Source organism: Oreochromis niloticus, linkage group LG19, assembly GCF_001858045.2.
Source record: "Oreochromis niloticus isolate F11D_XX linkage group LG19, O_niloticus_UMD_NMBU, whole genome shotgun sequence".
NCBI classification, from domain to species: Eukaryota; Metazoa; Chordata; class Actinopteri; order Cichliformes; family Cichlidae; genus Oreochromis; species Oreochromis niloticus.
This window is the reverse complement of record NC_031983.2, coordinates 24,644,006-24,670,637: the sequence shown is the minus strand read 5'-3', so window position 1 is coordinate 24,670,637 and position 26,632 is coordinate 24,644,006. Positions and strand designations below refer to the sequence as shown.

At 40.5% G+C, this 26,632-nt stretch overlaps 2 protein-coding genes and 2 long non-coding RNA genes across 8 annotated transcripts in view; 2 read left to right on the top strand and 2 right to left on the bottom strand.

Annotated features, from left to right (window-relative positions):
- Nucleotides 1–16,539, top strand: part of rock2a (rho-associated, coiled-coil containing protein kinase 2a) — a 42,675-nt gene extending 26,136 nt beyond the window's left edge. The window contains exons 9-33 of one of the 4 annotated variants that reach the window (XR_003215238.1): nt 1,160–1,319; nt 1,451–1,502; nt 2,639–2,727; nt 2,846–2,894; nt 3,304–3,439; nt 4,265–4,356; nt 4,824–5,070; nt 6,799–6,905; nt 7,609–7,768; nt 7,966–8,126; nt 8,317–8,501; nt 8,599–8,668; nt 9,661–9,764; nt 9,951–10,137; nt 10,369–10,462; nt 10,548–10,642; nt 10,779–10,970; nt 11,080–11,248; nt 11,802–11,872; nt 11,957–12,045; nt 12,151–12,229; nt 12,322–12,589; nt 12,723–12,936; nt 13,934–14,076; nt 15,452–16,539. Coding sequence is in view for 3 of the 4 variants with exons in the window: in XM_013271514.3 (XP_013126968.1) it covers nt 1,160–1,319; nt 1,451–1,502; nt 2,639–2,727; nt 2,846–2,894; nt 3,304–3,439; nt 4,265–4,356; nt 4,824–5,070; nt 6,799–6,905; nt 7,609–7,768; nt 7,966–8,126; nt 8,317–8,501; nt 8,599–8,668; nt 9,661–9,764; nt 9,951–10,137; nt 10,369–10,462; nt 10,548–10,642; nt 10,779–10,970; nt 11,080–11,248; nt 11,802–11,872; nt 11,957–12,045; nt 12,151–12,229; nt 12,322–12,589; nt 12,723–12,936; nt 13,772–13,850 (3,149 nt within the window). In the remaining variant the exon portion in view is untranslated. The other 3 variants (XM_005477541.4, XM_003445507.5, XM_013271514.3) reach the window with 3 other exon arrangements.
- A 35-nt stretch (nt 16,540–16,574) lies between these two features.
- On the bottom strand, nt 16,575–17,702 carry LOC109196002 (uncharacterized). 2 transcript variants are annotated; one of them, XR_002057473.2, is made up of 2 exons: nt 17,549–17,702; nt 16,575–17,325 (listed from the first exon to the last, which is right to left on the bottom strand). It is a non-coding gene; the product is annotated as an uncharacterized LOC109196002 (long non-coding RNA). The 2 variants fall into 2 exon arrangements; XR_003215239.1 differs by having other exon boundaries at nt 16,575–17,322.
- Nucleotides 17,703–18,177: 475 nt separating this feature from the next.
- On the bottom strand, nt 18,178–25,840 carry slc66a3 (solute carrier family 66 member 3). Its single transcript, XM_003445443.5, has 7 exons — nt 25,564–25,840; nt 21,939–22,021; nt 21,448–21,517; nt 21,280–21,337; nt 20,802–20,922; nt 19,641–19,682; nt 18,178–18,644 (listed from the first exon to the last, which is right to left on the bottom strand). The coding sequence occupies exons 1-7, from the start codon at nt 25,710–25,712 to the stop codon at nt 18,544–18,546; spliced, it is 624 nt and encodes a 207-aa protein (XP_003445491.1). The 5' UTR covers nt 25,713–25,840; the 3' UTR covers nt 18,178–18,543.
- Nucleotides 18,627–23,341, top strand: LOC112843157 (uncharacterized). Its single transcript, XR_003215325.1, has 2 exons — nt 18,627–18,762; nt 23,206–23,341. It is a non-coding gene; the product is annotated as an uncharacterized LOC112843157 (long non-coding RNA).
- Nucleotides 25,841–26,632: the final 792 nt, after the last annotated feature.

The window sequence follows — 26,632 nt, the reverse complement described above, 5'->3', positions numbered from 1 at the left end:
GTGATGAGAAATGTACAGAGCAGAACTAGACCTCCACTTCCTGCAGGTTTTGGCTTGCTGCAGATGTCCAGAGCAGGAGGACTGCTGTCACCAGCAGCAAGTCTAAGACTGTTGAGTCGGAGTCTGTCTGTCTGCAAGACAAAGCAGCTTAATTACATCAAGGGCTGCCATGATAATGAACTGGCCAGCGTGCCGGCGGTTGGGAAGTGCGAGGCTAGCTGGTTAACAGCGACTGAACTTTCAAAATAAGAGCAAGGGGATTTTCCACTACTAAATTGAAGAACAGGAGAAATGAACGTGGAATAAACTGTAGATGAGTGTTCAGCTCCCAGCAAAGCCCATCGTGCACTTTCCAAAACAATTTCAAAAACCATTACATTTAAATTCTGCACAATGCTTTTGTTTGTTTTCCTACATCTAAAATCAAATTTCACCTTTCCTTCCACTTTACTCTGTGTTCAGAGTTGTTTACCTTGTGGATATCCCCTTTGGGCACAGCAGATGCTCTCTTTCTTTGGCCATACCTGCCAGGAATGCATCAAGCATACAAAATTATCATTCCTAAGTGTAATTCAAGAGAAAGTCAGAATTTGTGACCAAATATAGAACGCAGCTCGTGCAGATCAGTAAAAATTTTTTATTTTTTCCTGTGAGAGGTCTTAAATTTTATCAGATGTACTCCAATTATATCTGGCATGCTCTACTTCAGAAGCCAAAAACGGTCACACCCTCAACTCACAGTTTTTATCAATCAAACAACATTAAAAAAAAATCAAAATTAAATTTAAATTAAATATAATTCAGCACAACAGCACCTGCAAACCTTTTCTTTAATCTCCTTTTTAGACAAAAAAAATTACCTGCCTGTTCTGGCCCTGCAGGTAGGGCGCAGTTTGTGAACCACTGAATTGATTTTTAGCTTTGGTTGCACTGTGTTGTGCCAATAAAGGGCAATGCTGAAAAAGTTAACCCAGTGCAGAGAAATCCGGGTAACCTGATGTGCAAAACTTTAGCAGGAATTCCTTCAGAACAGCAGCTGGATCAGAGAGCACATTAAAATGATTTATTAGACTGACATATTTTTACACAGTGCTTCCTTTTTCCACCAATTCACTCTCACCTTTTTCCTGTCTCTCTCTTTCTCTCTCTCTCGCCTCAGCGGTTGCCCCTGTGGTCCCAGAGCTGAGCAGTGACATAGACACCAGCAACTTTGATGAGATAGAAGACGACAAAGGCGATGTAGAAACCTTCCCCACACCTAAGGCATTTGTCGGCAATCAGTTACCCTTTGTTGGCTTCACCTACTTCAAAGAAGACCAGTAAATTATCCAATTCTCTTCATTTCCCATGATTTTAGGGACCTCCGTGGTTCCACAAAGACAATTTATAGATTTATTTTTGGCTGTAGTGTCCTTGACCTTGGGCTGATTTTATTCATTTCCTCCTTCAGGTTATTAAATGCTTCCAACAACTCAGTGGCTCATGAGAATTCAAAAGGGGAGGTAAGTACTTTGACTCCCACACACAGTAACTGCCAGGTGCACCTTTAGCAACTGCATTAATACCGGACCGAGCTCCTCGGGAAATAAATAAGTCTGGTATCAGTTTACATGACCACACAGAAAAGGCCTGTTGACATTGTGATCAGCTTCACATTGTAAGACATCAAGGATTATGATGGAAATGACTCACAGGGGGATTTCTTCCCTGATCCCATGATTTATTTGTACTTTGTTAGAATTTCAGTGTTCTCAGCCGCACACAGAGACTTAAGCAGCTTTCAGTATAAGTGGCTGAGCCGAACGCTAATCTGAAGAACTTTTATTGACTTCAGTCCTAAAAGACTGCCCCCATTACGAGGAACAAAACAAACCCTATGTTTTACTTTCGCTTTGTTTCTTATCAATTGACTAAATGTAGGTGATTAAAGGTATAGTGACCATTCAAGTGACCATTGTGGTGGTTTAAGGTTGTTGTGATACTTCTAATTGTAAAAATGTTTATAGTCCTAAAAGACTGCCCCTAAAAACATTACACCATTAACCATGAAAATGGCTTCTGTGCTATTTTGACTGAGGACAACAACATTTGCCTGCATTTCCTTGGTAGCATTAGTTAGCTAACTTAAAATTTAACGTTACATCCCAACCAAAACCATATTTTTAAGAGTGCTACTGATATTTGGCGAATTTCAATGCAGAAAATAAACAGATTTCCTCGAGTCCTACAAAAATATTACATGCATTTTATAAAAATATAATTGATTTACAGTGCCTGACTTGGCTCAGATCAGCTGATTTTGTGTGTGTGTGTTCCTGAGGCTCCAGACATGTTATCAAACTGGAAGTTGGAGACTCCCTCTGGTGGACAAACTGCAACAACAACATTCAAAACATGGTTGAAGGGTGTTTCTGTCGTCTTTTCTTGACTTATTAATTTTTTTATTTATCAGCCCTATAAAGGCCGATAGTTCCTATAAAGGAACATCAGGCGTTCTGCTAGTGCTCAGACGGTGTGTGTGTCACTGCAAAGTCTAGCTAGCAATTGATGTTACATGTCTTCTTACCCTGTGTGTGTTAAATTGTCACTTTAGTGTGGAGCGCATAAATTGGAAGTCTTTCTTTCTTTCTCTTCTTAGTCAGCAGCACTGCAGAAGAAACTTCGCCACCTAGAGATGCAGATGAATAATGACAAACAAGTCAAAGATGATCTAGAGCAAAAATACAGGTGGGTAATCTGTAGTGAACATTGTGTATCAAGAATAAGAGCCGCATCATGTTGCTCCACTTATTTGCTTATGCACGGTGGCCAAATTGTTTTTTTAAGCATTTGTATTTTTCTGCAGGGCCGCCACCACTCGTCTGGAAAAGCTTTCCAAAGAACTTGAGGAAGAGGTCAGTTAATCACATGGAAACATCCAGTTACCTGAATATTTCTGTGTCTGTCTGGCGTCAATATCTGCTGGGACATGACCCCTCTGGGATTTTATAAGTTCTGTCTTCCTCACCCATTTTAATGGGCTTTTCCCAAAAACTCGATTATTTGAGCCAGAATAATGATTCTTATTATCCACACTTGTCCACTTTCCGGTTGAATACCAGCGTCTCGTATCCAGGGAGGTTCAGCTGGAGCGCCTGCCGAATTCTAACGGCCACATTAAAATGTCTATTGTGATTGAATTTGTGTTGAGGCCCATTTGGATTCTGGCGAATAATTTCTCATAAAGTGAATTATGGAATCACAGTAGCATGAAACCATCCCCGCAGGAGATGTTGAACAAAGACGTTTATGATTGATTTTTAGGTGAGCAGCAGAAAGAACCTGGAGTCGAGTCTGAGGCAGCTGGAGAGGGAGAAGGCTCTGCTGCAGCACAAAAGCCTGGAGAGCCACCGCAAGGCTGAGAGCGAGGCCGACAGGAAGCGCTGTCTGGAGAACGAAGGTGACACAAGACACACTGTGGATTCTGCAGTAGAGAGCTATAGCTTTTATCCGTTTTAGTTTTTAAAGCTTTCCAGATTTACTTCTTTTGTACACCAGTTATCAGCTGGAAATTAATACATTTCACAGAAAAATATATTTTCTTTTACTTAAGAGACAATTTTTCAAAGCTTTTTAACTAACTTTTAAGTAAAAAAAAAAAAATGCGGTGGCACACATTCTCGGTTTATTTGTGTAACATCCTTTATGCAGGTTAGGGTCCTTTAAAGTGATCGATTACATGAACTGAAAAGACAAACATTATAATACTTCTATCATGAGTGAGAAAAATGAGGTTGATTAAATGCATTTGTTTTAAGAAATAGATTCAAACTTGACAGCAGTGATGCATTAAAGCGAGAGAATAAAATGAACCACACACAGGAATCCAGTAAAAATCCACCCCCCTCTTCTTGTGTGAAGTCAGAAACTTCTGTGTTTTTTGTTTTTTGTTTTTTTTTTTGGCTTTGCAATAATATAAATTCATGGTGACTTTACTGAGATAAAGTGGGTAATACTGCCATCACCTGGACAAAGACACTATGACACAAACATTTCATCAGGTCTACTCTCTTCTGTGCTCTGGCTGTCTTTGTAATATCTATATTGTGTAATTTTTGGCTCCTTTATTAAACCAAACTAAAGCTCTCTTTCCATAATTAATTTGCAGTTTATATGAAGAACTTGTTGCATTTAAATTAACTTTATCAGTTTTAAATTGTGATTTTACTTCTTGAAACACACTTCATCACAGTAATTTTTGTCTTTGTTCTTGTGATCTGTGCAGTCAACAGCCTCCGAGACCAGCTGGATGACATGAAGAAGCGAAACCAAAACTCGCACATTTCCAATGAGAAGAACATTCACCTCCAGAAACAGGTCAGCTACCTACCTTGATGTATGTTCGGTGAGGTTAGCAGCCTCTTTTATAAGAATGAGGGGAACGGCAGCCTTCCCCATCAGACCTGGACAATGAAACATACAGACACAGAAGTAACCTAAGACTGAAGTGTGGGTGACAGTGTGTCGAACCTGTAAATAATTTCATCTCCCTCTGCAAAGGATTCCAAGCAGCTGAAGGGGAAACTTTCCAGCTTTTTAGCCTTTATGTTGGGGGGAACGGTCAGCATGGACGATGAGCTCTGTGGCATTAGATTACAAGCATATAACATATAAAGCCTTGAATAGATGTAAAACCAAATACATTAACAATCACAACAGCTGAAAGTATTTGATGTCCAGCCAGGCTGAAAAGATCACTATGATCTTGTCAAGCCACTTTCTTGGACTCTGAGTCCTTTAAAGGGAAAATATTGATGTGATTTGTGTACGTGTTTTTCTGTTAGCTGGAAGAAGCCAACACGTTGTTGCGGGCCGAGACGGAGGCGGCGACGAGGCTCCGCAAAGCCCAAACTGAGAGCAGCAAGCAGCTGCAGCAGCTGGAGGCCAACGTGCGCGAGCTGCAGGACAAATGCTGCCTGCTGGAGCGCAGCAAGCTGAGTCTGGAGAAGGAATGCATCAGCCTGCAGGCTGCGCTAGAGACGGAGAGGAGGGAGCACAGCCAGGGTTCGGAAACCATCACTGACCTGATGGGTGGGTGAAGCATTTAACACACAAAGATTTCTTTTTTTGTTTTTTATTTGTTTATCACATTGTATGCATCTTACATGACATATTTTCTCAAACATTTTTTTCCCCCAAACATTTTAACTTACACAAAGATTTCTTTGTCAAGTCTGTAAACAGTGGTCGTTTATATGCATTATTTTAATGACTATGTGATACCAGGAATATTACATGTTATATATTAGATGTTGTATTCATCAGTGTATCAAAACAAGTTTTACAGAACGGTGTTTGTAAAAAGTGAAACCCACTTCTTTACAAACTTATAAAATACTAAACCAAATGCTATGATCGTTTTTGTCCTCCATAGTCAGACCATCCTCAGTATAGCAGCTTTACATGGAGCACCAATATGTCATATATTCGTCTTTTGCTCATGCTCCACCAGATTTGACAAAATTCGGCTCGCTGTCAGAAAAAGAAACTGCACCTCTGTTCTTGGTTGTCACCTTAGCGTACAAGAAAACCAAAAGAATAGATATGTGTAGAATTTCAGGTTCGATGTCAGTATAAGTCACAATTCTAGGCACATCTGTAGCTGCTGATATGTTTACCTGTATTTTTATGAGGTGGAAATGTAATTACATTCCTCTGAAAGAAGTTCAGTTTCTGCGCCCTGAAAGTAGTTTTCCTCCTGCCTGCCTTGGAGCTTATATGGCAGATTTAATAAAGGGGCAGCTAGATGAGCAACAGCAATGTGCCACCCAAATGCTGAGGGCAGTCAAGAGGCTTTTCAGGGCTAAATAACTCTGAACTGGAGTAAGAATCCATTCAGCAAACAGCACAGTCACACCGTGTGTGTTTGAGAGAGGCTGATTTGAATTAGTAAAAACAAGTTTGTCCAGAGGTGTCAGATAAAACCTTGAACAAATATAGCTGCTGTTTTGGAGACAGAAGGGTCAAAGCGGCCTGTTTGCTCCAGTGCGCCTGGACAGTTTGTAATATTTGTGTAACTGTAGGGAGTCTGTTTACATAAATGCTAACAATTCACCCATAATCTGATAAAAGCAGCTCTCGGGCTACTTAAGCTGTCACATAAAACCTCTTATCTGACTGCGTTAATTAGGACGTGGGCGTCACAAACCATGAGTTCTGCCTTATGAATCTGCATTTGTAGGTCTTCGGATGCAGTGCCTTGGGTGTTGCATTTACAAATAAAACACAGCACAGTATAATGAGCTGCTTCCTCTGGTTGGTCCAAGAGCTGAAATTCATTTGAACTATGTAAATATTTATATTAATATAAATATTGCCCTCCGTTGCTTACTACAAGTAACTGGGTTATGTATATGTGTGTATAAATAAGCCCATTGTGGCACTGTTGGAACTGCTGGAACAACTAAACATGCACTCTTGGTAGTTGCCCTGAACTGCCCCGAGCTTGCTGACCAGAGTCAATATATGAGGCAGGTAACTTATATATGTAAAGCACATTTAAATCAGAGGGAGTGCTTTTTAGTTAAGGGCAGGGGATTAACAATGCTAGTTTACAAGTAAACCTGGAATAAACAAACCAGACCTAAAATATAAACTCAAAACATGAAAATAAATACACAAATTAAATAGAAATAATATATTGAAAATGGAAATAAAGATACTTGACGACTGTGTAAGTTTATAGTTTGCTGTTGGGTGAAGCTTTATGTGATCTGTACGTGAAATGTAACTGAGGACTCTCATGGGCTTATCTTGCAGGACGTATTTCTGGCCTGGAAGAGGAGGCGCGTCAGCAGAAACAGGTTTTATCCAAAGCTGAGACTGAGAAGAGGCAGCTTCAAGAGAAACTCACTGATCTGGAGAAGGTAAGTCACGAAATCTTGACTGGAAACATTTTTTGCTTTGAGACGCGATTCCTGGAAATTTGATTTGAGCCTCACATGTGATCGAAATTAAGTAAAAGTTATGTTAAAAGTAGTATCATAGTGTTTCTTGGAAACATCAGCATCTCGATTTGAGGTCAGCATGATTGGACTGTTTGTTCCAGGTCATTTGACATCAGTGAGAAATTATTATTTTATTAAAGCATTCGGGAAAGTCTTTTGTTTTGATTAAAGTGACAAATAATTGATTTACAGGAGCTATTTTCAAACTCAAGCCCACTGCAGGCCAAATAATTATTTTAAAAGACTGCCAAACCTTTAATCACGACTCCAGTCGACACGGGAAGATTAATACAAAGTATTTGCTTAGTTTTGTTTTCATATATTCATATTAAAAATGGCATAACTGCCTGCTTTTTGACTTTAAAATATCTAAGAGAAATGGAGGAGAAAGGCCTAATTTATTGCAGCACTGTAACTGACCTGTTTCAGAAACTGTATTTATTGATTTACTGAATATTTCTAACTGCACTTCCTTAGAATATACATATAAATGTGAACTACCATGTAGTGACATGTCTTTCTGGGCTTGGTCTCAAAACACTTGGTGTTACGTGCCTTCATTTTTTAATTTTCTGACTAGATTTTGCTCTGGGTGTTACATCTCTGTGTGTGTTTTCTACAGGAGAAGAGCAACAAGGAGATCGATTTGACCTACAAGCTGAAGGTGCTGCAGCAGGAGCTGGAACAGGAGGAGGCCTCTCATAAGGCCACCAGAGCAATGCTGGCAGACAAGAGCAAGATCAAGGTCACCATCGAGGGTGCCAAGTCAGAGTCCATGAAGGGTAAGGGCTCTGATCTTTTGTTTCCACGAGGTTATTCTTTCACAGTTTGTACGGAGTTCAGGGTTCGAGCTATATAATTTGGGGCTGATCAACAGCTCTGAGTTCAGATTGCTACAAGATGTACAGAATGAGAAATGTTATTGATTTAACTTTTCACAGGGGAAATTAACTAATGTAAGTGAATAACTCTCATTCAGAGTTGGAGCAGAAGCTGGCAGAGGAGCGAGCTGCCAAACTGCGGCTGGAGAACAGAATACTGGAGCTGGAGAAGCAGAGCAGCATGATGGACTGTGACAACAAACAGGCCCTGCAGAAGCTAGACGAGCTGCGCAGACACAAGGATCACCTTACTGAGGAGGTGAGCGTTTCTGTTCTGCACAGGAGACCAGTGAAGTTTGGGTTTAGCTGTTAAATGTCACCAACAGGAGCTACTTTGGCAGCTAATGTAAAGAGTGTCATATCTAAGCCAAAAATTGGATAGAAGGATAATGAAAAAAGAGCTGATGCGAGTAAAAAAAACTTTTATTAAATTCCTTTTGTTCTTTCAGGTGAAGAACCTGACACTGAAGATCGAGCAGGAGACCCAGAAGCGTAACCTGACTCAGAACGACCTGAAGGCTCAAAACCAGCAGCTTAGTGCCCTGAAAACCTCTGAGAAGCAGCTCAAGCAGGAAACTAATCACCTGCTGGATATTAAGCGCAGCTTGGAGAAGCAGAACCAGGAGCTGCGCAAGTAAGTTTAATTTTGTTGTAACACTTTCCCAGCAGGCATACTGCATGCTCCTTATGTGGTCAGATTATGAATCATCGACTCATTTTTCTTTTCACAGGGAAAGACAGGACACAGATGGACAAATGAAGGAGTTACAAGACCAGTTAGAGGCTGAGCAGTATTTCTCAGTAAGTCTGATATCTGATCACAGATGTGGATGGAAAATGAAGACACTTTGATTTGGCATTTTAGGCTTTTTATGGTTTCATTCATCTGACTGAGCGGCACAAACTGCTGATTGATTTACCACTGAATAGTCCCCTCTCTCCTCCTGGCTAAACAGCTTTTTCTCTGTCGCATCCACGATGTGTTTCACTCCTTTTCAGCCTGATCAGGGCGCTGCTGTGGCAGTTTTCACAATATTCAGCTGCCTATGAGTCAGAGACTCGTTCTAACTCTGCTGTCTTGAACTGCAGCTGCGGACGGCAGTCCTTATTCTGCTCTGAAGGTGTAAGCGCTACAGTTGAAGTCCAAGCTGGAGCTTAACTCATTGGAAAGGAAACTCACTAAATGTTTCAGTTGTGTGTAGGGGTCTAGCAGTTCTTACATCCACAATATGGATGTGCTCTGATATTTATAGAGTAGAGCTACAGGGGCTGCTCCACACTATACTGTCAAATAACAGTCAGCTATTTTAGACTGCAGTGCTGTTATTCCCTAGTTGAAGCATAATAATCCGGTAATGTTTAAAGATGATATAGGATAATAAGGGATGTATTTTCTATAATGCACTTAGAAAATAAAGTAAATAAACCGTAGCACAAATGGTCTTATTCTATGGGAACGTAGGCTGTTAAAATCAGAGGGTTCCTTTTATTTCTGTAGCTAATCTGTTATGCATTTACAAGAGCTGAATAATGGTGAAGTCTTGAATGGGCATCCATTAGCTAATATTTTTGTACAATGTCAACAGTATGTATCAAACTGTGTATGCAAAATGAAGCCCGAGTGACGATTTCCTTTACCGTGTTCATTATCAGTCAGGAGAAGCCGCTTGTTGTGAAACTTTCTCACCTCTCTGGCCCTCCCATTGGAGGGTTCTGCATTAACAAGTTATGTAGAGTTTTGTTGTTGATGTATTAAGTATGGGGCCGAATTTGACCTGTTACCTTTTCTCCAGACTCTCTATAAGACCCAGGTTCGTGAGCTGAAGGAGGAATGTGAAGAGAGGAACAAACTCTACAAAGAAGTGCAGCAGTCTCTGCAGGAGCTGCAGGAGGAGAGGTGGGAGGTTTTTCAGTTTGAAGATATAATTTGAAATAAATTCATCCACTTTAATCTTCGAAAAAATGATTAGCAGAAAAACGGTGATGATGAATGTAAGGCTCGGTTCATTTATCTCTCAATAAGAGACACGTGTGGTTTGTGCGGTGGGTTGTTCAGGCTTGCGTTTCTTTTTATTCCTCTCAGGGACTCTTTGGCAGCACAGCTGGAGATCACTCTGACAAAGGCTGACTCGGAGCAGCTGGCGCGCTCCATCGCTGAGGAGCAGTACTCTGACCTTGAGAAGGAGAAGATAATGAAGGAGCTGGAACTGAAGGAAATGATGGCTCGCCATCGCCAGGAGCTCTCCGATAAGGACATCACCATCAGCTCTGTGAGTTTTTCAGTTTGCGTGAAATGAAGATGATCAAAGTGAGGTGAAAGTCTTTGTATCATCAGACGATTAAAAGCTGTTAAATAGAATAACTCGCCACAGTCCTGGAAGTATCACGACGTGTAAATGCAGTGCATCTCAAGCCCAATAAATATGCTCTGAAAATAGTTTGAGATTGAGTTTATAGTTCCACAAAAGAGCAGATTTGAAAGTATTTGCTGTCCATTGCAGCTGGAAGAAGCTAATAGGACCCTGACGAGTGATGTCGCCAATCTGGCCAATGAGAAGGAGGAACTGAACAACAAACTGAAGGAGGCAATAGAGGGTAATTAGAACATTTAAACGTTTATTACAAGAATAATATATTTTGGTCTGGGTACATAATTTTTTTTTTCTTTTGTTCTCTTCAGAAACTGAGAAGTCGAAGGACTGGGAGCAGCAGATAAGCCAGATGAAGCAGGCATTTGAGAAGCAGCTACAGTGCGAGAGGACGCTAAAAACTCAGGTCGGTGTTTTTAAAGCAATAACTCACAAGATGAAGAGACAGACTTTCAAGACTAATCCTCCTCTTCATGGGCTAAATTTACATTTTTTCCCACCATTTTTCTTAAGTTAAGATTGAATCTTATCCCCATCCGCAGGCCGTCAATAAGCTGGCAGAGATCATGAACAGGAAGGAAGTGCGTGGCGGAGGCAGCCGCCGTGGTAACGATACAGACATGCGGCGAAAGGAGAAGGAGAACAGGAAGCTGCAGCTTGAGCTCAGGTCAGAGAAGGAAAAGCTGAACAGCACCATCATCAAATATCAGAAGGAGATCAACGAAATGCAAGCAGTAAGTGAACAGATGAAATTTCTTTCCCCTGCAGTGAAACGACACTCTGCTGCTGTATCTCTGACTACGACACTTAAAATATGTTATTTCTTCTCATTTTAATCTATAGCAACTGGCGGATGAAAGCCAGATGCGCATTGAGCTGCAGATGGCTCTGGACAGTAAGGACAGTGACATCGAGCAGCTGAGAAATCTCTTGCAGACGCTCAGTGTTCAGTCGATGGACTCTGCCAGCGTCAGCAGCGGACCCGAGTTTGATGCTGATGATGCGTACACAGGTAAGAGCTCAGCCACTAAACAAAGAAAGTATTTCTGACAGTTTGTATTCACCACAGCTTTAAGGTTTAAGGTCACTTACAAACATCTTCTTGTACAATGTTTACGTTCACTGGCTACTTCACAAAGTGCACCTGCTCAACTATGCCTTTAATCAGACAATCACAAGGCAACTATAATTGAGCTCAAGTTAAGTACTTTCAATCACAATATAGTGATTTTATTATTAGCATGTTATGCACACATTAATGACGATCCCTGGCTGCGCCGGTGCGCATGCCTAAGCATCCTTGGGTAAGATACTGAACCCTGAGTTGTTCTCGAATACTTTCATCAGAGTGTGAATGTGTGTGGAGGTTAGATACAAATCACTTAGATGTAGAAAAAAGAGAATGAGGGAATGAGGTGTGTTATATAAAGTGCCTAAATGCTTAAGTAGAGCATTTTTATGAAGGTGCATAATGTCTGACTAGAATATTTCACTTTAATGTGATGTGATTTTGTTGATTGTTTCAAACCAAACCATAATAATCTAAATTTTCTTTTTGCCCTCAGAAATGAGGCTCGAGGGCTGGCTGTCTCTCCCCGTCAGAAACAATACCAAGAAGTTTGGATGGGAGAGAAAGGTAGGACTAAACCGTTGAGACTGCTTTAATCCTCCAAAACAGCGTGTGACCTTTTTTCTTACCACCTCTGTCCTGTCGATGCAGTACGTTGTAGTAAGCAGCAAGAAGATTCTTTTCTACAACAGCGAGCAAGACAGAGAGCAGTCCATCCCCTACATGGTGCTCGATATAGAGTGAGTATGACACCTGAAGGCAACTCTGCAAAGAAAACTGCTCAGTTTGTATTAACACATCTTCTATGCTTTGAGCAGAAAATAACACTCCTTTCTGTCACACAGTAAACTCTTCCATGTGAGACCTGTTACTCAGACAGATGTGTATCGAGCTGACTCCAAAGAAATTCCCAGGATATTCCAGGTCTGTCCCAGCTCTACTGAAAAAGCATGTTGATTGTTCAAAGAGTTGTTGAAGGCTAAAAAAGTTAGATATGTCCTCTTTCCGCTCTCCAGATTCTTTATGCCAATGAAGGTGAAAGCAAAAAGGAGCCAGAGTTTCCCGTGGAGCCGCATCCCATTGGAGAAAAGTCCAATTACGTCTGCCACAAAGGCCACGAGTTCATCCCCACCCTCTACCACTTCCCCACCAACTGTGAGGCGTGCACAAAGCCACTGTGGAACATGTTCAAGCCGCCGCCTGCTCTGGAGTGCCGGCGCTGCCACATCAAGTGCCACAAGGACCACATGGACAAGAAGGAGGAGATCATTGCCCCCTGTAAAGGTAGGATGTTCCTGTTGTTTCTATGAAAGCTGTGTTTCCATCTTACTTACAATTGGTGGGTTTTTTAAATGTTCGAGACATTTGTTTGTGAATTGGAGTGTTACTGAACATTTCTCTTCTCTTCTACCACCAGTGAATTACGACATTTCTACAGCCAAGAACCTGCTCCTGCTGGCCGTGTCCCAGGAGGAGCAGCAGAAGTGGGTAAGCCGGTTGGTCAAGAAGATTCCCAAAAAGCCTCCACATCCAGATCAGTTCGCACGCTCCTCACCGCGGACCTCCATGAAGGTTCAGCCCAGTCAGTCCATGAGGCGGCCCAGTCGACAGCTCCCCACCAGCAAGAGCAGGTAAACAAAAAAGCTGATTTTATGTAATAGACACCTATAGGTGTGAGTTTGGATTCATCTATGTTAGCTACGTCAGTTAAAGTGGTGTGCAGGAGGTAAACAGTTTATGGATCTGCAGGCTAGATTTCTAATGATTTGAGGTACATACAGTGTGAGTGACCGATATAATGCAGGCTGACTAAAAAGCCTCAAAACTGAAGTTTTTGTGTATTTTATTAATGTACAACATCCAGAAAGTTTCATATTTATTTATAGTATATAGTATATATTCTGCATTTTGAGTGTTGTGTGTCACAATGATGTAAATTAATATTACTGTTTCTCCATAATGGCCTGCTGACTGACCACAAAAATCTATACCTGAGTTAAACTGATTAAATTTCACCTTCAAGGTCATATCTTCAGTCAGCTCTTGCTTTAAAATTACTTACTGAAAGTCCCGTTCTGACCACTTATAATAAAGTGCCTTCAGTGCACTGTACATCTCATCCACTCTTGTCAAAACAGCACATCATCTGCGCGGGTTACAAATGCAACTTCAAAAAGCAATCTTAAAAAAGCAACTGATGACCTTGAAGGAGAAAAATCAGATAGCGTGTTGATTATTCAGCTTTAGTAAGAGCTCTTTTTAAGGTGTATTGAGGTGTTAACCTGCGAAGCTTTATTCTTTATGTACAATGCGTGTCCTACAGAAGTTGAGGAACGGTTTTCATTGTCTGTCCTGGTCCAGTCCAGTTCTGTGTCTCAGGATCTGCCCTCATATAAACCCAGAGAACAGAAATGAGTTGTGTGCAGTAACGAATACACGGCCATGAAAACTAATCTCCCCTTTCAGATTGGAGGACTCCAGTCTCCAGGACTGGCACTGGGCGTTGGATGATATAGATGATGATTGTTCCTCTATACATTTCTGATCACCACATTTGGTAACACTGTGTGCAATGTGTGCTGTGCAGTGCTTGCCATTTAAAAAAACCTTAAAAATGTCTGACCTCAGCCCTCGCAGGTCAAATGGCTTCAAAATAAAGCGAGAAGATTCCAGCAGTACCTGGTACAAATGACAGCTCCTCCTTCTCCTCCTCCTCCTCCTTGTTCTTCTTTTGACCAGATGTTTCCCTGTAAACATCTCAGCTTCTCAGTGTGTGTATGTTTGTTTGTTTTGGGTGTCACTCTGAGGTGGTGCAGGTGGTGAATATACTCTGTATTATGGAGCTGGTGCCACGTACTAGTTTGGGTGGATTTGCTCTTCTAAGAGTTGGGATCACTTGGGCACTGGGTGTTTTGAACTGGACAAAAATAAATTGACACATAAACTGAGGAGAATAAGTTCCCAGGTTTGTCTGAAGTTGCCCTTTTTCATACAACAAGAGATAAGACATGACTTTTTCTCACGTCTGAAAAAAATTCAATTTTTAGCAAGGTAGCACTCAGCTGCGAATCGCTTGAACAATTCGCTGCTGTATTCCCGCGCAGACTTTAGATTATTTAATGTTAATCTGTCCTTAGACTGTGAATAAAAGATGATGATCTGAGAAGCGAAGCCAATCTTGGAACCACATCAGTTAGTCTGCCGATTTGGCCTCTTGGGATTTTAGACAATTTGTTGGGATGTCCGGTTTAGTTAGAAGAAATCCAAGCCAAGATTTCTCATTTCTCATGTCCCAGGCAATGTTTACAAATGCAGATAAACTGGAATGAACTGAAATGAATTTGGAGCAAACCTCTTCTGCTCTCCACACAGGCTGTGCAGTGGACGACAGTAAGAAACCAAAAAGTTTCTAGGACCAAAATCATGCAGATGCTCTTTATAGAAATTAATTCAGAATTGACTTGCAGTCTGTCTCATGGCCAGCAGAGGGCGTTTCCTCTGGTTGCAAAAGGAAGCCCGATTCTGTACAACTCTATGGAAAAATTACTAAGGCTCACATGAACACCTCAGTCAGCACTTTTTTTGGTGAACTTATGGACCAAATCAGTGGTTTCATGTTTTACTTATTACAGCATGTTACTCATTTAGTTAAATATGCCGGTTTAGGGTGAGACCATCTTATGACTGACAGTTCGTCACAGGATGAGCGTGGAGTGTCTTCACCCTTAAATCATAAAATATATAAAGAAATTTTAAAAAAAACCAAAAAACAAGATGGCAATGGCTGAAATGTTCCCCTCGGTGGCTATTTCCATCTTTTATATACAGTCTATGGACATAGGACTTGCTGAAAATCCAAAGTAGGATCATTGTATATCTTGGCAGGACTATTGCATGTTTAGCCAGTTTGTTTACTACAAAGACTTTAAAGAATTTTGAGTTTTTTGTTGAGATAAAATAAATGTAGGGTAACGATTAAAAATAGAATCTGCAGTCTAAAAATCAGCCGGGTCCTTGATTTGGTAATTGTATGAAATAATGCCTTCACTGTGCCATTCAAATCGCGGCCCAATCTTTTAATCTTCCTGACATATCGCTGCATATTTGCTGAGATTAACTTGCATCTGTTTCTCTCTCTCCCTCCAGTTAACCTTGCCCGGGAGTGCGGTGCATCTATGAGGTGGTGGGGAGAGTTTCTTCCTAAATCAAAGACTATACAAAGCTCCATTTGCAGATCAGCACACTGGACTGGTTTCTCCACTGCCCACTCCACCCTGTCCCGCTTCAGCCTGCGAGAGTTACCAAGTCTGGCGTTTTCCATTTTTATTCAGCTTGTTTCCAAGCCACTTAGCAAGCTCACCTCAGCATCTGCCGTCTTTACAGCAAGCTGGGCGACTCATAAACATATAGACCCAAGTCCTCTCCTGGGTCCTTGGCGAGAGCACTTGTGCAGCTCTGGGGCGCTGGAGTAGCTTGTTCGGCTCCCACACAATGGAGGATAGCTCTTATGAGCCTGACCAAGGCTGACAAGAACGGGGGTACACTTACCTTAACAGTTCTCTCCAGGACACTGTCTGATTGAAGCAGCCGGCAGGAAACCTCCTCCACACCACCTTTGGGGATTCTCATGGCCAAAAGAAGAAAAAAAAAGACATTCTTGTGTTTAATGATTGTGAACAATATGAAGGGTTTAATGGGGGAACACTACACTCAGAGTCTGTATTTTTGTTGGCTTATGGTGTCTGTACTTTCAAACTCTTTAACATGATTGTAGCGTCTTGCTTTTCACAGCTCTGCTTTCAGGTGCGTGTCCATGGGGAATCTTGAATAAGGTACTTAGGAACCAAATGAGCTGTGACTTCATGGAAAGTCATTAAGGCAGCAAATGAAGGCCAGCTTCCTCTCGGATGTGAGCAAATAATTCTCCGAGTGCCTCTTATTCAGAGTTCTGACTCATGCACACGCTGAATCATGGGTTTGACGTCAAACGACTACAAAGCGAACAGAATCCTGCTCGAAATGGCATTAGATTAAGACATGAAGTCCTCACGATCCCATAATCTCTGCAAACCTGCACTGTCAGTTCTGAGGGTTAATGTTTACTAAATTCAAAGGGGTGCACCGTTAATGCTTTCTGATCCGAGCTCGGCTCCTTCTGTTGTTTTTGAATGTACATCTGGGCTTCACCAGAGACGACACACAGGCATTGTATTATCCAAGTATACTTGACTGAAGCCGCGCCTTTCATCACAAACTACTCTGAGTGAACTTGCATGCGTTTGCTTTTTCACCCACATGCCTAGTCGTTTTTAGTCAGTACCGAAAGTGAAAATGAGGGAAGTTGACCAATAAGAAGCCGAAATAATGAAGGTATCCAATCATATCCTGAACCCATGAGTGGAAATACTGAGCAGCACTATTCCATTGAAGTTTTTTCTAAAAGTGTTTGTCCTTATTTTTGTATTAAAGGAAACCAAACTCTAAGTTTGGGCATATGTTGTATGTATGTGACTTAGTTAGCAGGTGGAGAGTAAACTGAGTGTGTGAGTGTGTGTGTGTGTGTGTATGTGCACTCTCCTTTAACCAAGAAGCATGTTTTATACATATAAATATACACAGTATATATTTTACATGCCATACAGTGCACATTATATTATTTATACAGCCTTGTCCACTTTGTATTTAAGGGCTCTACATCCAGATTGCATGTTTGCTATCAAACAGCTCTATGATAATAACCACTTCAACAATAAAGACATGGATGTGCCTTCTGGGTTTGGATCATTTTTCTGTTTTAAAAATGTTAGATGTTGTCATGCTGCAGAGGTGTACAACTATGGTGAACCAAAAGTGCCAAAATAAAAATGTGCCACAAAAATATTAAATAGCAATTTTGTATAATAAATATAAATTGTGACAAATTGATATTTTTGATTTTATTCCTCTGCTTTTTAGGCATATGGAGTCCTCCGTATTCTGATATTGAGTCCAACACAAGCTGTCAGTCGTACTCAAAACTACTGAAACACAAAAGACAAACACAGTAAATAATACTGGAATCTAAAAAAGAAAATTCTTGGCCTTCAGACGATAATTCTGAGTTCTATGGGACTACCTGCATAAATGAAGGTTAAAATCAAATCTGTCCAAATATTTTTTTTTCAGAACTCTGCAGGTTCTTGTAGATGTTATCCCCTAACATTTACACTGGCCTTTTGAATAAGTGTAACCAGAGATTTTCACCTTGCTGTGAAACCCTCGCTCCTCCAAAGTGTCAACTTGATTATAGAGTCATCTTCTGTTTTGCAGCTGTTTTTGTGTCGCCGAGCTGGCAAGTTTGTTCATTTTCCTTGTCTCTCTGGTTTAGTTTGGTTTATCTGGGTAATGATGGTCTCCATTCATCTTTTACTGGCGCTCAAAAAAAAAAAAAATATATATATATATATAAAGTTGCAATCAACTCCAGGTGGTTTATCGTCTTAATCTGCCATGGAATAATGAGGGAACAGGTCTCACCTGGGCATGAAACTGCTCGTTAGCTAGTTGTCCAATCAATTTTGAGCCTCTGAGAGGACCGTGAATACAAATGCCCAAACCTTTTCTGCAATACTTTTGCTAAACCATATTGATTAAAACTGAAAGTCTGCACTTCAGTCAGCTCTTGTTTGATTTGAAATCCACCGTGGTGGTGGTGTCCAAATCATAAGAACTGCGCCTTTGTCCAGAAACATGGTGAGTTACAAAGAAGCAAATTAAATCACATCAATCTGAGATTGAATTTTTGGCATATTTAATGCAATGTTTTGTTTTGAATTTTTGCAGTGTTGCTCTCCCATACTCAACTTTTTATTTTAAATTAAATGACCTCACTGTAAAAAGGTAGAATTTGGTTTATTGAAACAGTTCAGAAAATAACTTTACATATACAAAAGCTTTTCCAAAACATTTTACCCGGAACAGGATCGTTTCACATATACGTGGGGTTTGTGCTGTCGTGTCTAACAATAGATTTTTTCACAGACAGTATGGCAAAGCATTGGTCTTTGTTCCTATCAACAGATTTTTACAAACTGGAATGTTGTTCAAACAAATGTGTGGCTTTAACAGGGAAGACAAACGATATAAAAACCATCTCTCTGCTGATAGAACTCTTGTTACCCGTCAGTTTCATTTTACAGTATTGGTTGTGCCTAAAGTGACGCAGTCATCTTTGATCTGCAGAATCCAGTGTTAAACACTTAGTCTTTCTTCTTGGAGCTACTGCCGCGTCTCTGATAGTAGAGCACAGTGAGCAGCACCCACAGGTTCAGCAGGGTCATCGCTATGAACCGCACCAGAACTGTGGCAAAGAGAAAAGATGATCAGAAACAAGGAAGCTGACAGTGACGTGTCTCTGTGAATCACACAAGGACAGCAGAGCTGGAGTTACAAATGGTGACTACTCGGGGATACTCCAGGTAAAAGATGCCTGAAATCCTTTGGTCTTATAAGAAACTGCAGGTTTCTGCTGGTGTGTAAATTTATATGACAGTCCTGTTACTGATGTTCATTATTAAACTTGGATGTCTTACATTGTAAAGAAGCAGCCCTTTAGACCTGCCAGTTTAATTAATTATGACTGAAAGTTAGCCATTAATATTAACCAGACTCGGGTTCTCCTACAAAATGGAAATACTTGAATACCCTATCCTTACCATCCTCCTCGTGTCCTACTCCACTACATCCACAAACCTCCTCTGTGGTCTTCCTTTTTCCCTCCTGCCTGGCAGCTCCACATTCAACATCCTTTACATCCATGATCCCTGCTCTGCACACGTCCAAACCATCTCTCTCTGATATTCTCATTTCTAATCCTGTCCATTCTGGTCTCTGCCAATGAAAATCTTACCATCTCCAGCTCCACCTCCTGTCTTTTTGTCAGCACCACCATCTTCAAACCATATATCATAGCAGGTCTCACTAATGCTTTGTAAACCCCCACTTTTACTCTTGCTGAAATATAGTAGAAGTATGATGCATTGATGGATTACTGAACGGGCCCGGGTGGCCTCATCCACACTAACGTCCCTTTTTGTTTTAAAGCAGTCTAATCTAAAAGAAATCGACCACTAAGTATAAAACTACAAGGTGACTATTTACTTCCTTGTGGTTTTATTCATTCTGGATATGCGTATTTTATCAGCTAATCTAGTAGCTCTTTATACACTGGAAAAACAGTGCTCATTTTAAATCTATGATGGTTATTTAGAAAACAAATCATTTTCCTCTGAAGTGTTCATTAAAAATTCTGGGATGCAACACCTCCCACAGTCATTAGTAATTCAGACCGACTTACCCTGCACGTCTCCAGTTGTCACTGTGGTGGTGTAAATCCGAGCTGAAACAAAGAGGAAGTCGAGTTAATGACATCCCTGTTACCCAACAGAGCGTCTGATCATTAATTAATGAATCGTTGGGTTGCTCATTTATTAAATTGGGGGCTGAATAAACACTACCATGCATATTCATGAAATGAAAGAGTAGACTTGTTACTTTAGTGAGGGGGATTTATGTGAACTGATAAAAGTGCTTAACAGGATTCAGTTTGACAGCGATAGGACTGCAGTATGAAAAGTAGCGACAGGATCCTTGGCACGTTTTCATGCCACAGTTTGTTACAATTTTAAATTTAAGGGCTCAGCTTTAATTTGAGGAGTTACATTTAAAATTATTCCAGTTGTTGTTTCTACCTTTAATTTTAAAATGCAACTCATTGGGTTTGGATTAGGTGATCGACTTGCCTACTATAGAACACCCCCCGAGGTGCTTTTGCAGTAAGTCTTTGCTGAATTTGTATGAATCTGAGCAGTTTATCCCCATGAACAGCGGTTATGTAACATTTTTACAGATTTGGATTATGAACCTCCACATTTCTTTTCACAAGTTGATCTTTATCAAAAGTCTTCTCTTGATGATGACCTTTGTGAATGGTTTCTTCTTAATCATGGAAAGGATTCTGGGATCATACACCACTGTAAACTGTGTACATCCAGGTTGTAGGGCTCACGAGCATGCTCCATTTCCCTCTCAAAACAGCACTAATGTGTTCTTGCCATCTCATTACACACTTTTGCTTGTATTTGGCTTCCAAATAAAATTAACAGTAGATCTTTTAATTCCTAAAGTTATAATTTTTAAAGAATTTGTGAAGAAATTGCTGAGACTTCTCCACGAAGACTACTGAATTACTTTTTAACACATAACTTTAATACATTATGAATGAATGTTAAAATCCTCAAACTTAACTTCAAAGTTTGTATTTTAAACTGAGTTATAATACTACAACATCAATGTTGTTTGGTACACAGCTAAAAATCTTTTATTTTTTAAAAACTGTGCCAGTGACAGCTATGAACTTAAATGTATATCTAATTATTGATCTATTAATGCAGGACAGTGGGGAATGCAACAACCGCAAAAAAAAGAAAAGCAAACACTGTTGGCTGGTTCAACTCACCCATACACGTGTAGGTAGCTAGAGCCCAGGAGAGGGCGCTAACCTGCCTGCCGTCCTTTGACCTCCACAGGCATTGCAGCTGGGCAAACTTACTGGCTGCGCTAATAAATGTGCACAGGCTCTGAGAGGAGAAGGAGGTCAGATTTCACGTGATAACAAGCTGAACATCGAGCTGAATTTCAAAGTTTCAAACACTTTCTACCGCTTCAGTCAAACTTTAAGGGGAAAGGATGTAGAGGGTTCGCTGCTCTCACCTATTTAAATGCAAAACGCCCTGAGACATGTTCATCTCATTAACCAACCGGGCCATTTGGCATTTATAAGGTCTGGGTGAGAAACACCAGGTGAAATGAGGTCTGGATAAGTTTCTTCTTAAAGCTCCACCTCATTGCCCCTGACTGATGACATGCCATCTCTTTGCTGACTCTGTCTCTCACACACACACTGACTTATGATTGATTTTAAACTGGTTTATTACCATAGCCAAATCTATGATCCACTTCTCCAGAGTCAGGAGCCTCCAGCCTCCCACAAACCTGAGCACAAGTATGTTAAGGCAGGGACACAAAAGTCTAATGGGTCATTGATTTCTGCACAAATTGAACGAGCACTTTCACATCAATTGGTGCGATAAGTGAAAGGATACACCACGGCGTAGATGAGGCTCTGCCGCAGGCTGCCGTTGTAGTGAAGAATCAGGAGGAGGAGGATGACGTCTGAGGACACACGGCAGGTTATAACCCGCACCATTTACAGCTCTGTTTGATTTCCATTTCAAGGGCTGCTGATATTTGCAGATGCTTCAGAGTGTATTCAGACTCCTGTTTTTTCCAACCTTATTTTGCCCATCTCTCTACCCTTAATTACACTTAATGAAAAGTCTTAATTTCCTCCACCACTGCCACGAGCATGAAGTTGCCAATCATACGTGCAGCTTTACTAAACAAGATACATTAATATGACTGAGCTCCTTTTGAATGATCTCAATAGACAGAGACTACAGAGAGCAATGCGAGGCATTTAAGACTCTGAATGATAAACTAATTAAGGAATCTGGATCTAAAACAAGGTTAAAAAAAAAAGACACTTGCTGAGATAATTATAAGCAGAGGAAATTTATGTAACAGCATAACTTACCTTGAGCAATGAGGATGGGATATTCCAAGTAGGTTGGTGGTGGGTAGTCGTAGTACATCTGATATGTTACAAAAACAATGAACCTGTAAAGCATATAGTGTCAGGTTATTAAACTGGAGGTGTTTTGTTATATTCAGTACTGATTAAAATGAGAAACGATGCTCAGGGGCAAACGAGCCAAAGACTCAGTGGGTGCTTAAAGCTTGATATTGTGGGAAGGGATTCGCACGGGGAGTCAACAAGCAGTTTCTGAGCCAAGCGGCGGCATGATGATCAGTTCATTCACTCTTTTATGGGAGCAGCTCAACTCAGTGTGCTCAGCAAACATGATGAATCAACAGTGGTAGCCTTCAGCAGGAGAAGGTCTGCAAGTAGTAGTCTACAGAGGACTGAACTGACTGCAATCAAACCATAAAGAAATCAAGACTCCATTAAATGTGCCAATAGTTTTTCTTTTTAATCAAATGAACTAATTTATATATATTTTTTTCACTTGCTTCTATATTTAGTTATCTTAATATCGATTAATTTTCTCTTTGGTTTATCATGGTATTATTTTTCCCATTCCAGGATTTTTCCTTTGCTTTTCCCCCTAAACATCTATTATTCCATTTTCCTTTTTTGATTTTTCATCTCTGCTAAATTATGCAAATGTGCTTGCAGATTGCAGTGGTTAGAAATGCATAAAGGAACGTAAAAAGACAAACAGAAATGTTTGCAGAGATAAATGAAGGGAAAATGAAACAGAAATAAATACAATGTGAGCGCTCATGAATGCAAAAATAGGGTGAGGAGCAAGTTAAGGTGGTTTAGGCGTCTGACTTGGATGCCACCTCACAGGTGAGGATCTTTTTAGGTAAAGAGAACCCAGTGCAGACCCAGGAACCAGGAGAGAGATTACAGCTGTCAGTTGGCTGAGGATCACACTGGCATCACCTCCTGACTAGGGAGAGGGAGGTTTGAACTCCTCTGCTTAGACTGTTGCTCTCACAGCCCAGACAGGCAGCACAAAAGTAAACGGATGGGTTGATAAATACATGCATGTATATATATAAAATGTTATTACTGAATAAATTAAAAATTTAAAAAGAAAGCAAATGAACCGAGAAATTCATGCAAAGACAAGTAAATAAAAAAGCAAGTAAAAGCATCTCAATTCATGTCCCTTTTTATAAAATACATTTATACATACAGTTTACATTTGGGGCATTTGATGACATAATCCATTTTTACCTCAGCACTAATTAGTTTGTTTTGATTCTGACAGGTTTGAGCCTCCCAGCCCTGTTTTGCAAGCCACCATACAGCTGCATGCATGTGCACACAGACAGAGATTCCCACAATGTTAAATAAACAGTATAACACAATAACATCCTATGGTGACATCAATAGCAGATTAACCTACCCGCCCTCAGGCTTTATTGTGTCACGACTTTTTTTTTTTTTTTTTTTTTGTTCCTAGGAAGAGGTAGTGATCAGTAAAGCCCACTGCCAGTTAGTATAATCTAGAATAGAGCTATTTAATATTGGCGTGTGTGGAAATTTTTTTCCACTAGTGACAAAACCGTTCATGCCGAATGACTAGAGTGCTTTTCTTTGCTGCTTTGTAGCCATGCTGTGTAGCTATAACTACATAAACATCTTCACTGTTTCAGCGTGGCATGCACAGTGACAGCAGGCTAACGCTTACCAAAACAGTGGGGACATTTCAGACGGTGCAGCCACTGCCAGGCACCGAGGAGAGAGAGAAATTACGCAGACTTACAGACACTGTCTTTATCCCTCCTGCTCCAACAGCGAAGGTAACCACAACACTTCCTGTTCAATGCATAAGAAGCACTTCAAGCTCTAATCTGCTGCACTGATTCAACAGCAGACTGCACAGAGCTTCACACAGAGCCAGCCGAGGCCGACTCTTACCCCGTTTTTAATCATTTAACCAAAATCTTCAGCTGTGCAAACAAAGCACAGTTGTTCAGTGTTGAGCCTTCGCAGTAGGATTATTTTTTTTTTCATTTTAAGGTACTGTAGCTTTTCAGCTGTTAGGAACACAATCTCTTTGTGTCCTATTTAAGTTTTAATCTGTAAGAAATACTCATTTCTTTTATCAAAGTAAAAGTGGTATTTATGCCAAAATGTATTGCTATACATCAGCGATTCTGTGGCAGTTTTAGGTTTTAGGATGGGGGTGTCAAACCTGTTCTCCAGGAGCTGCCCAAAGGATCCAGTCTGACCCCCTGGATGGCTTCAGTCACTCAACTTTTATAATGAAATGCACTGCTAATCCTGCAATCTGGATACTATACAGGAGTAATACATCTATATAAATGGAAATATAGAGTACTATTATATTGGAGTATAACTTGTGTGTTTGGTTCCAAAAGGTTATCAAATGAAGGCTGTTTTGGTCTTTAGCAGATCTACTGTGAGCAGTAAAGTTGAATGCACACAAAACAGAAATACTCTTAAAATGCTAAAATATGTCTTAAAAGCTCTCAGTCCGTCTCTCCATAGATAAAACATGGACAAAAGCACATAAAGCTTAACTATGGCAAAATGTTTTGACTGCAATGCTGAGGATGTTACATGATAACCATTTTCAGGAGGCTACTGAGTCCTAATGTGACAGAATTTTTAAAACTTTGATGTGTTAGTAAATGGAGAGCACTTTGTCTGCAACAGTTTGAGGATGTGTTGGAGTAAGAAAAAAATGCAGAATTGTCATATTCATGAAGTCCTGAAAGGTGCTGTTTAGATTAGTTAAAGAATGCATGCAGTTTTGGTGGCCTCTTAGGCGACTACGAAGAAGAAGGTCCTGGGTTTGCACCTCCTGGTCAGCTGGAGCCTTTAGGGATAACGTTTGCACTTTTTCTCTGTACCTGCATGGGTTCCTTCCACAGTCGAAAGAAATGCAAGTAAGATAGCACTGTGTTATACTGAAAGTAAATACAGGGTGGGTACTTGTGACGTATAAAGGCAGCTTGTGTTGGGAGAGCAGTGTGATGATTTATGATCAATCATCAATTTGAAAGTTGTGTACACATCTTAATGAGCACTAAAAAAACAAACGTTTCAGTTTTTCATGTATTTTGAAGCTGATTTTTTTTTTTTTTTTTTTGGACACCTGAAACTTAAATGTGCCTCTCTCCAAAGCACTTCGTCAACTTCTGTTGTATCAATATGCCGTAGAAATAAAGTATCGAGTCAATACCAGCGATTCTATCACCTGTACTGTCGGGTTACGCGGTGATTGTAACATTCTGACTTACTGGTAACATTCAACGTTGTTAGAATGTTACCTTTAAGATGGTAACTTTTAAACATCGTTTATCCAGCCTTTAAGAAGAAAGAATTTTGGTAACAAAGACAACACCAGAGATTTTAGTGCTGAGCGTCTCGCAGCGTTTTCAGAAGAAAGCATTTGTAGCTGCTCTCTGACAGGATGAGTCCGCCTTTACTGCTGAACACCAACCACAAGTGAGGAAGAGGAAGACGTCCCATCATCACAGCAGCTTAAAGTTACTAAGTTACATCGATACTTGCACACGTGAACAGATTATGTAACAAAATTTAAGAGCAAGAAACAAACTAAAAAACCCATCCCAGAAGCGGGACAGCAGCCTACCCGATCAGCTCCAGCAGAAGGCTGTTGAGGCTCACTCCGGTCGTAGATTTCGCTCGCATCAGTACAAAGATCTGCGGGAACTTGAGCACCATGCACACAAACAGTGTGCTGAAATTCGCGATGTGCAACAACGTGTCGACCTGCTGCATGTTGTAAAGAGAGGGATTACAAAATGTAAACTTTAGATTGACAGATCTATGCAAAAGTCTATCAAAAACGACCCGCAGGATCCTGCTGCTCTGCCTCCACCATCAGACTGCTCGAATTTACAAAATACTTCCGCTTTGAACTTTCAAAATAAAAGTGACTGTGACTATGTGGAAAGCGTTAGAATGTTTAGGCTATAGTCTGAAACATAAAAGAAAATAAACAATTATGAGTGTGTGTAAAAAGTAAAAAACAAACGTCTAAGACAAATCTATTCATAGAATGATAGAGACCGTCTTTTATTTTGAAAGTGCACCGGTTTCACCTCCTCTTCTTAGCCGTCAGCTTGGCAGGTTCCCGTCAGACGGCATCTTTTCTCACTTCCGCGTACATCCACTGAAAGCTGATTGGACGGCACACAGCTTCGCCCGAAGTATTTGAAATCTGTATTTTCAGAGCACGGAAAGTCATTTCCTCTCATGAGTCTGGGCCTGCGCTGCAGTTTTTGTTTTGTTTTTAATATTTTTATACTTTGCTTTTCTAAAAACATCACAGAAAGCACCAACGTAGGAACTGTTACCATAATACAGGCAAACTCCTCAATTGTTGCCTTGAAATATTGAAGTTGGTGCCAAAGATTCACACCTGCACCTTGAAGCGTCTTGATTCTTCAGACATTAGGGCCCCAAACAGAACAGGACGACATTAAAGAAAAGTTGAAACAGAACGTTTAGGTGGGAAATCACTGTGAATCAGCTTGTCTCTGATAGCAAAAGGCATAAATTTTAGATGTTTTCAAAGGTTTACAACAGGGATGTATACAGGCTGCTTTGATTTTAAGTGGGCGAGTACAGTGATTGTGTACATGATTACATTATTATAAAGATATAAACTTTTTGTGGGGATGGGGGGGAAGTAGGAC

Excerpts from the sequence above, each read along its gene's own strand:
- slc66a3 (XM_003445443.5), bottom strand. The coding sequence starts at position 25,712 with ATGCAGCAGGTCGACACGTTGTTGCACATCGCGAATTTCAGCACACTG. Across the intron at positions 22,022-25,563 it reads CTTCTGCTGGAGCTGATCGG|GTTCATTGTTTTTGTAACAT; the intron begins GTAGGCTGCTGT and ends TATGCTTTACAG. Across the intron at positions 21,518-21,938 it reads TCCCATCCTCATTGCTCAAG|ACGTCATCCTCCTCCTCCTG; the intron begins GTAAGTTATGCT and ends GTGTGTCCTCAG.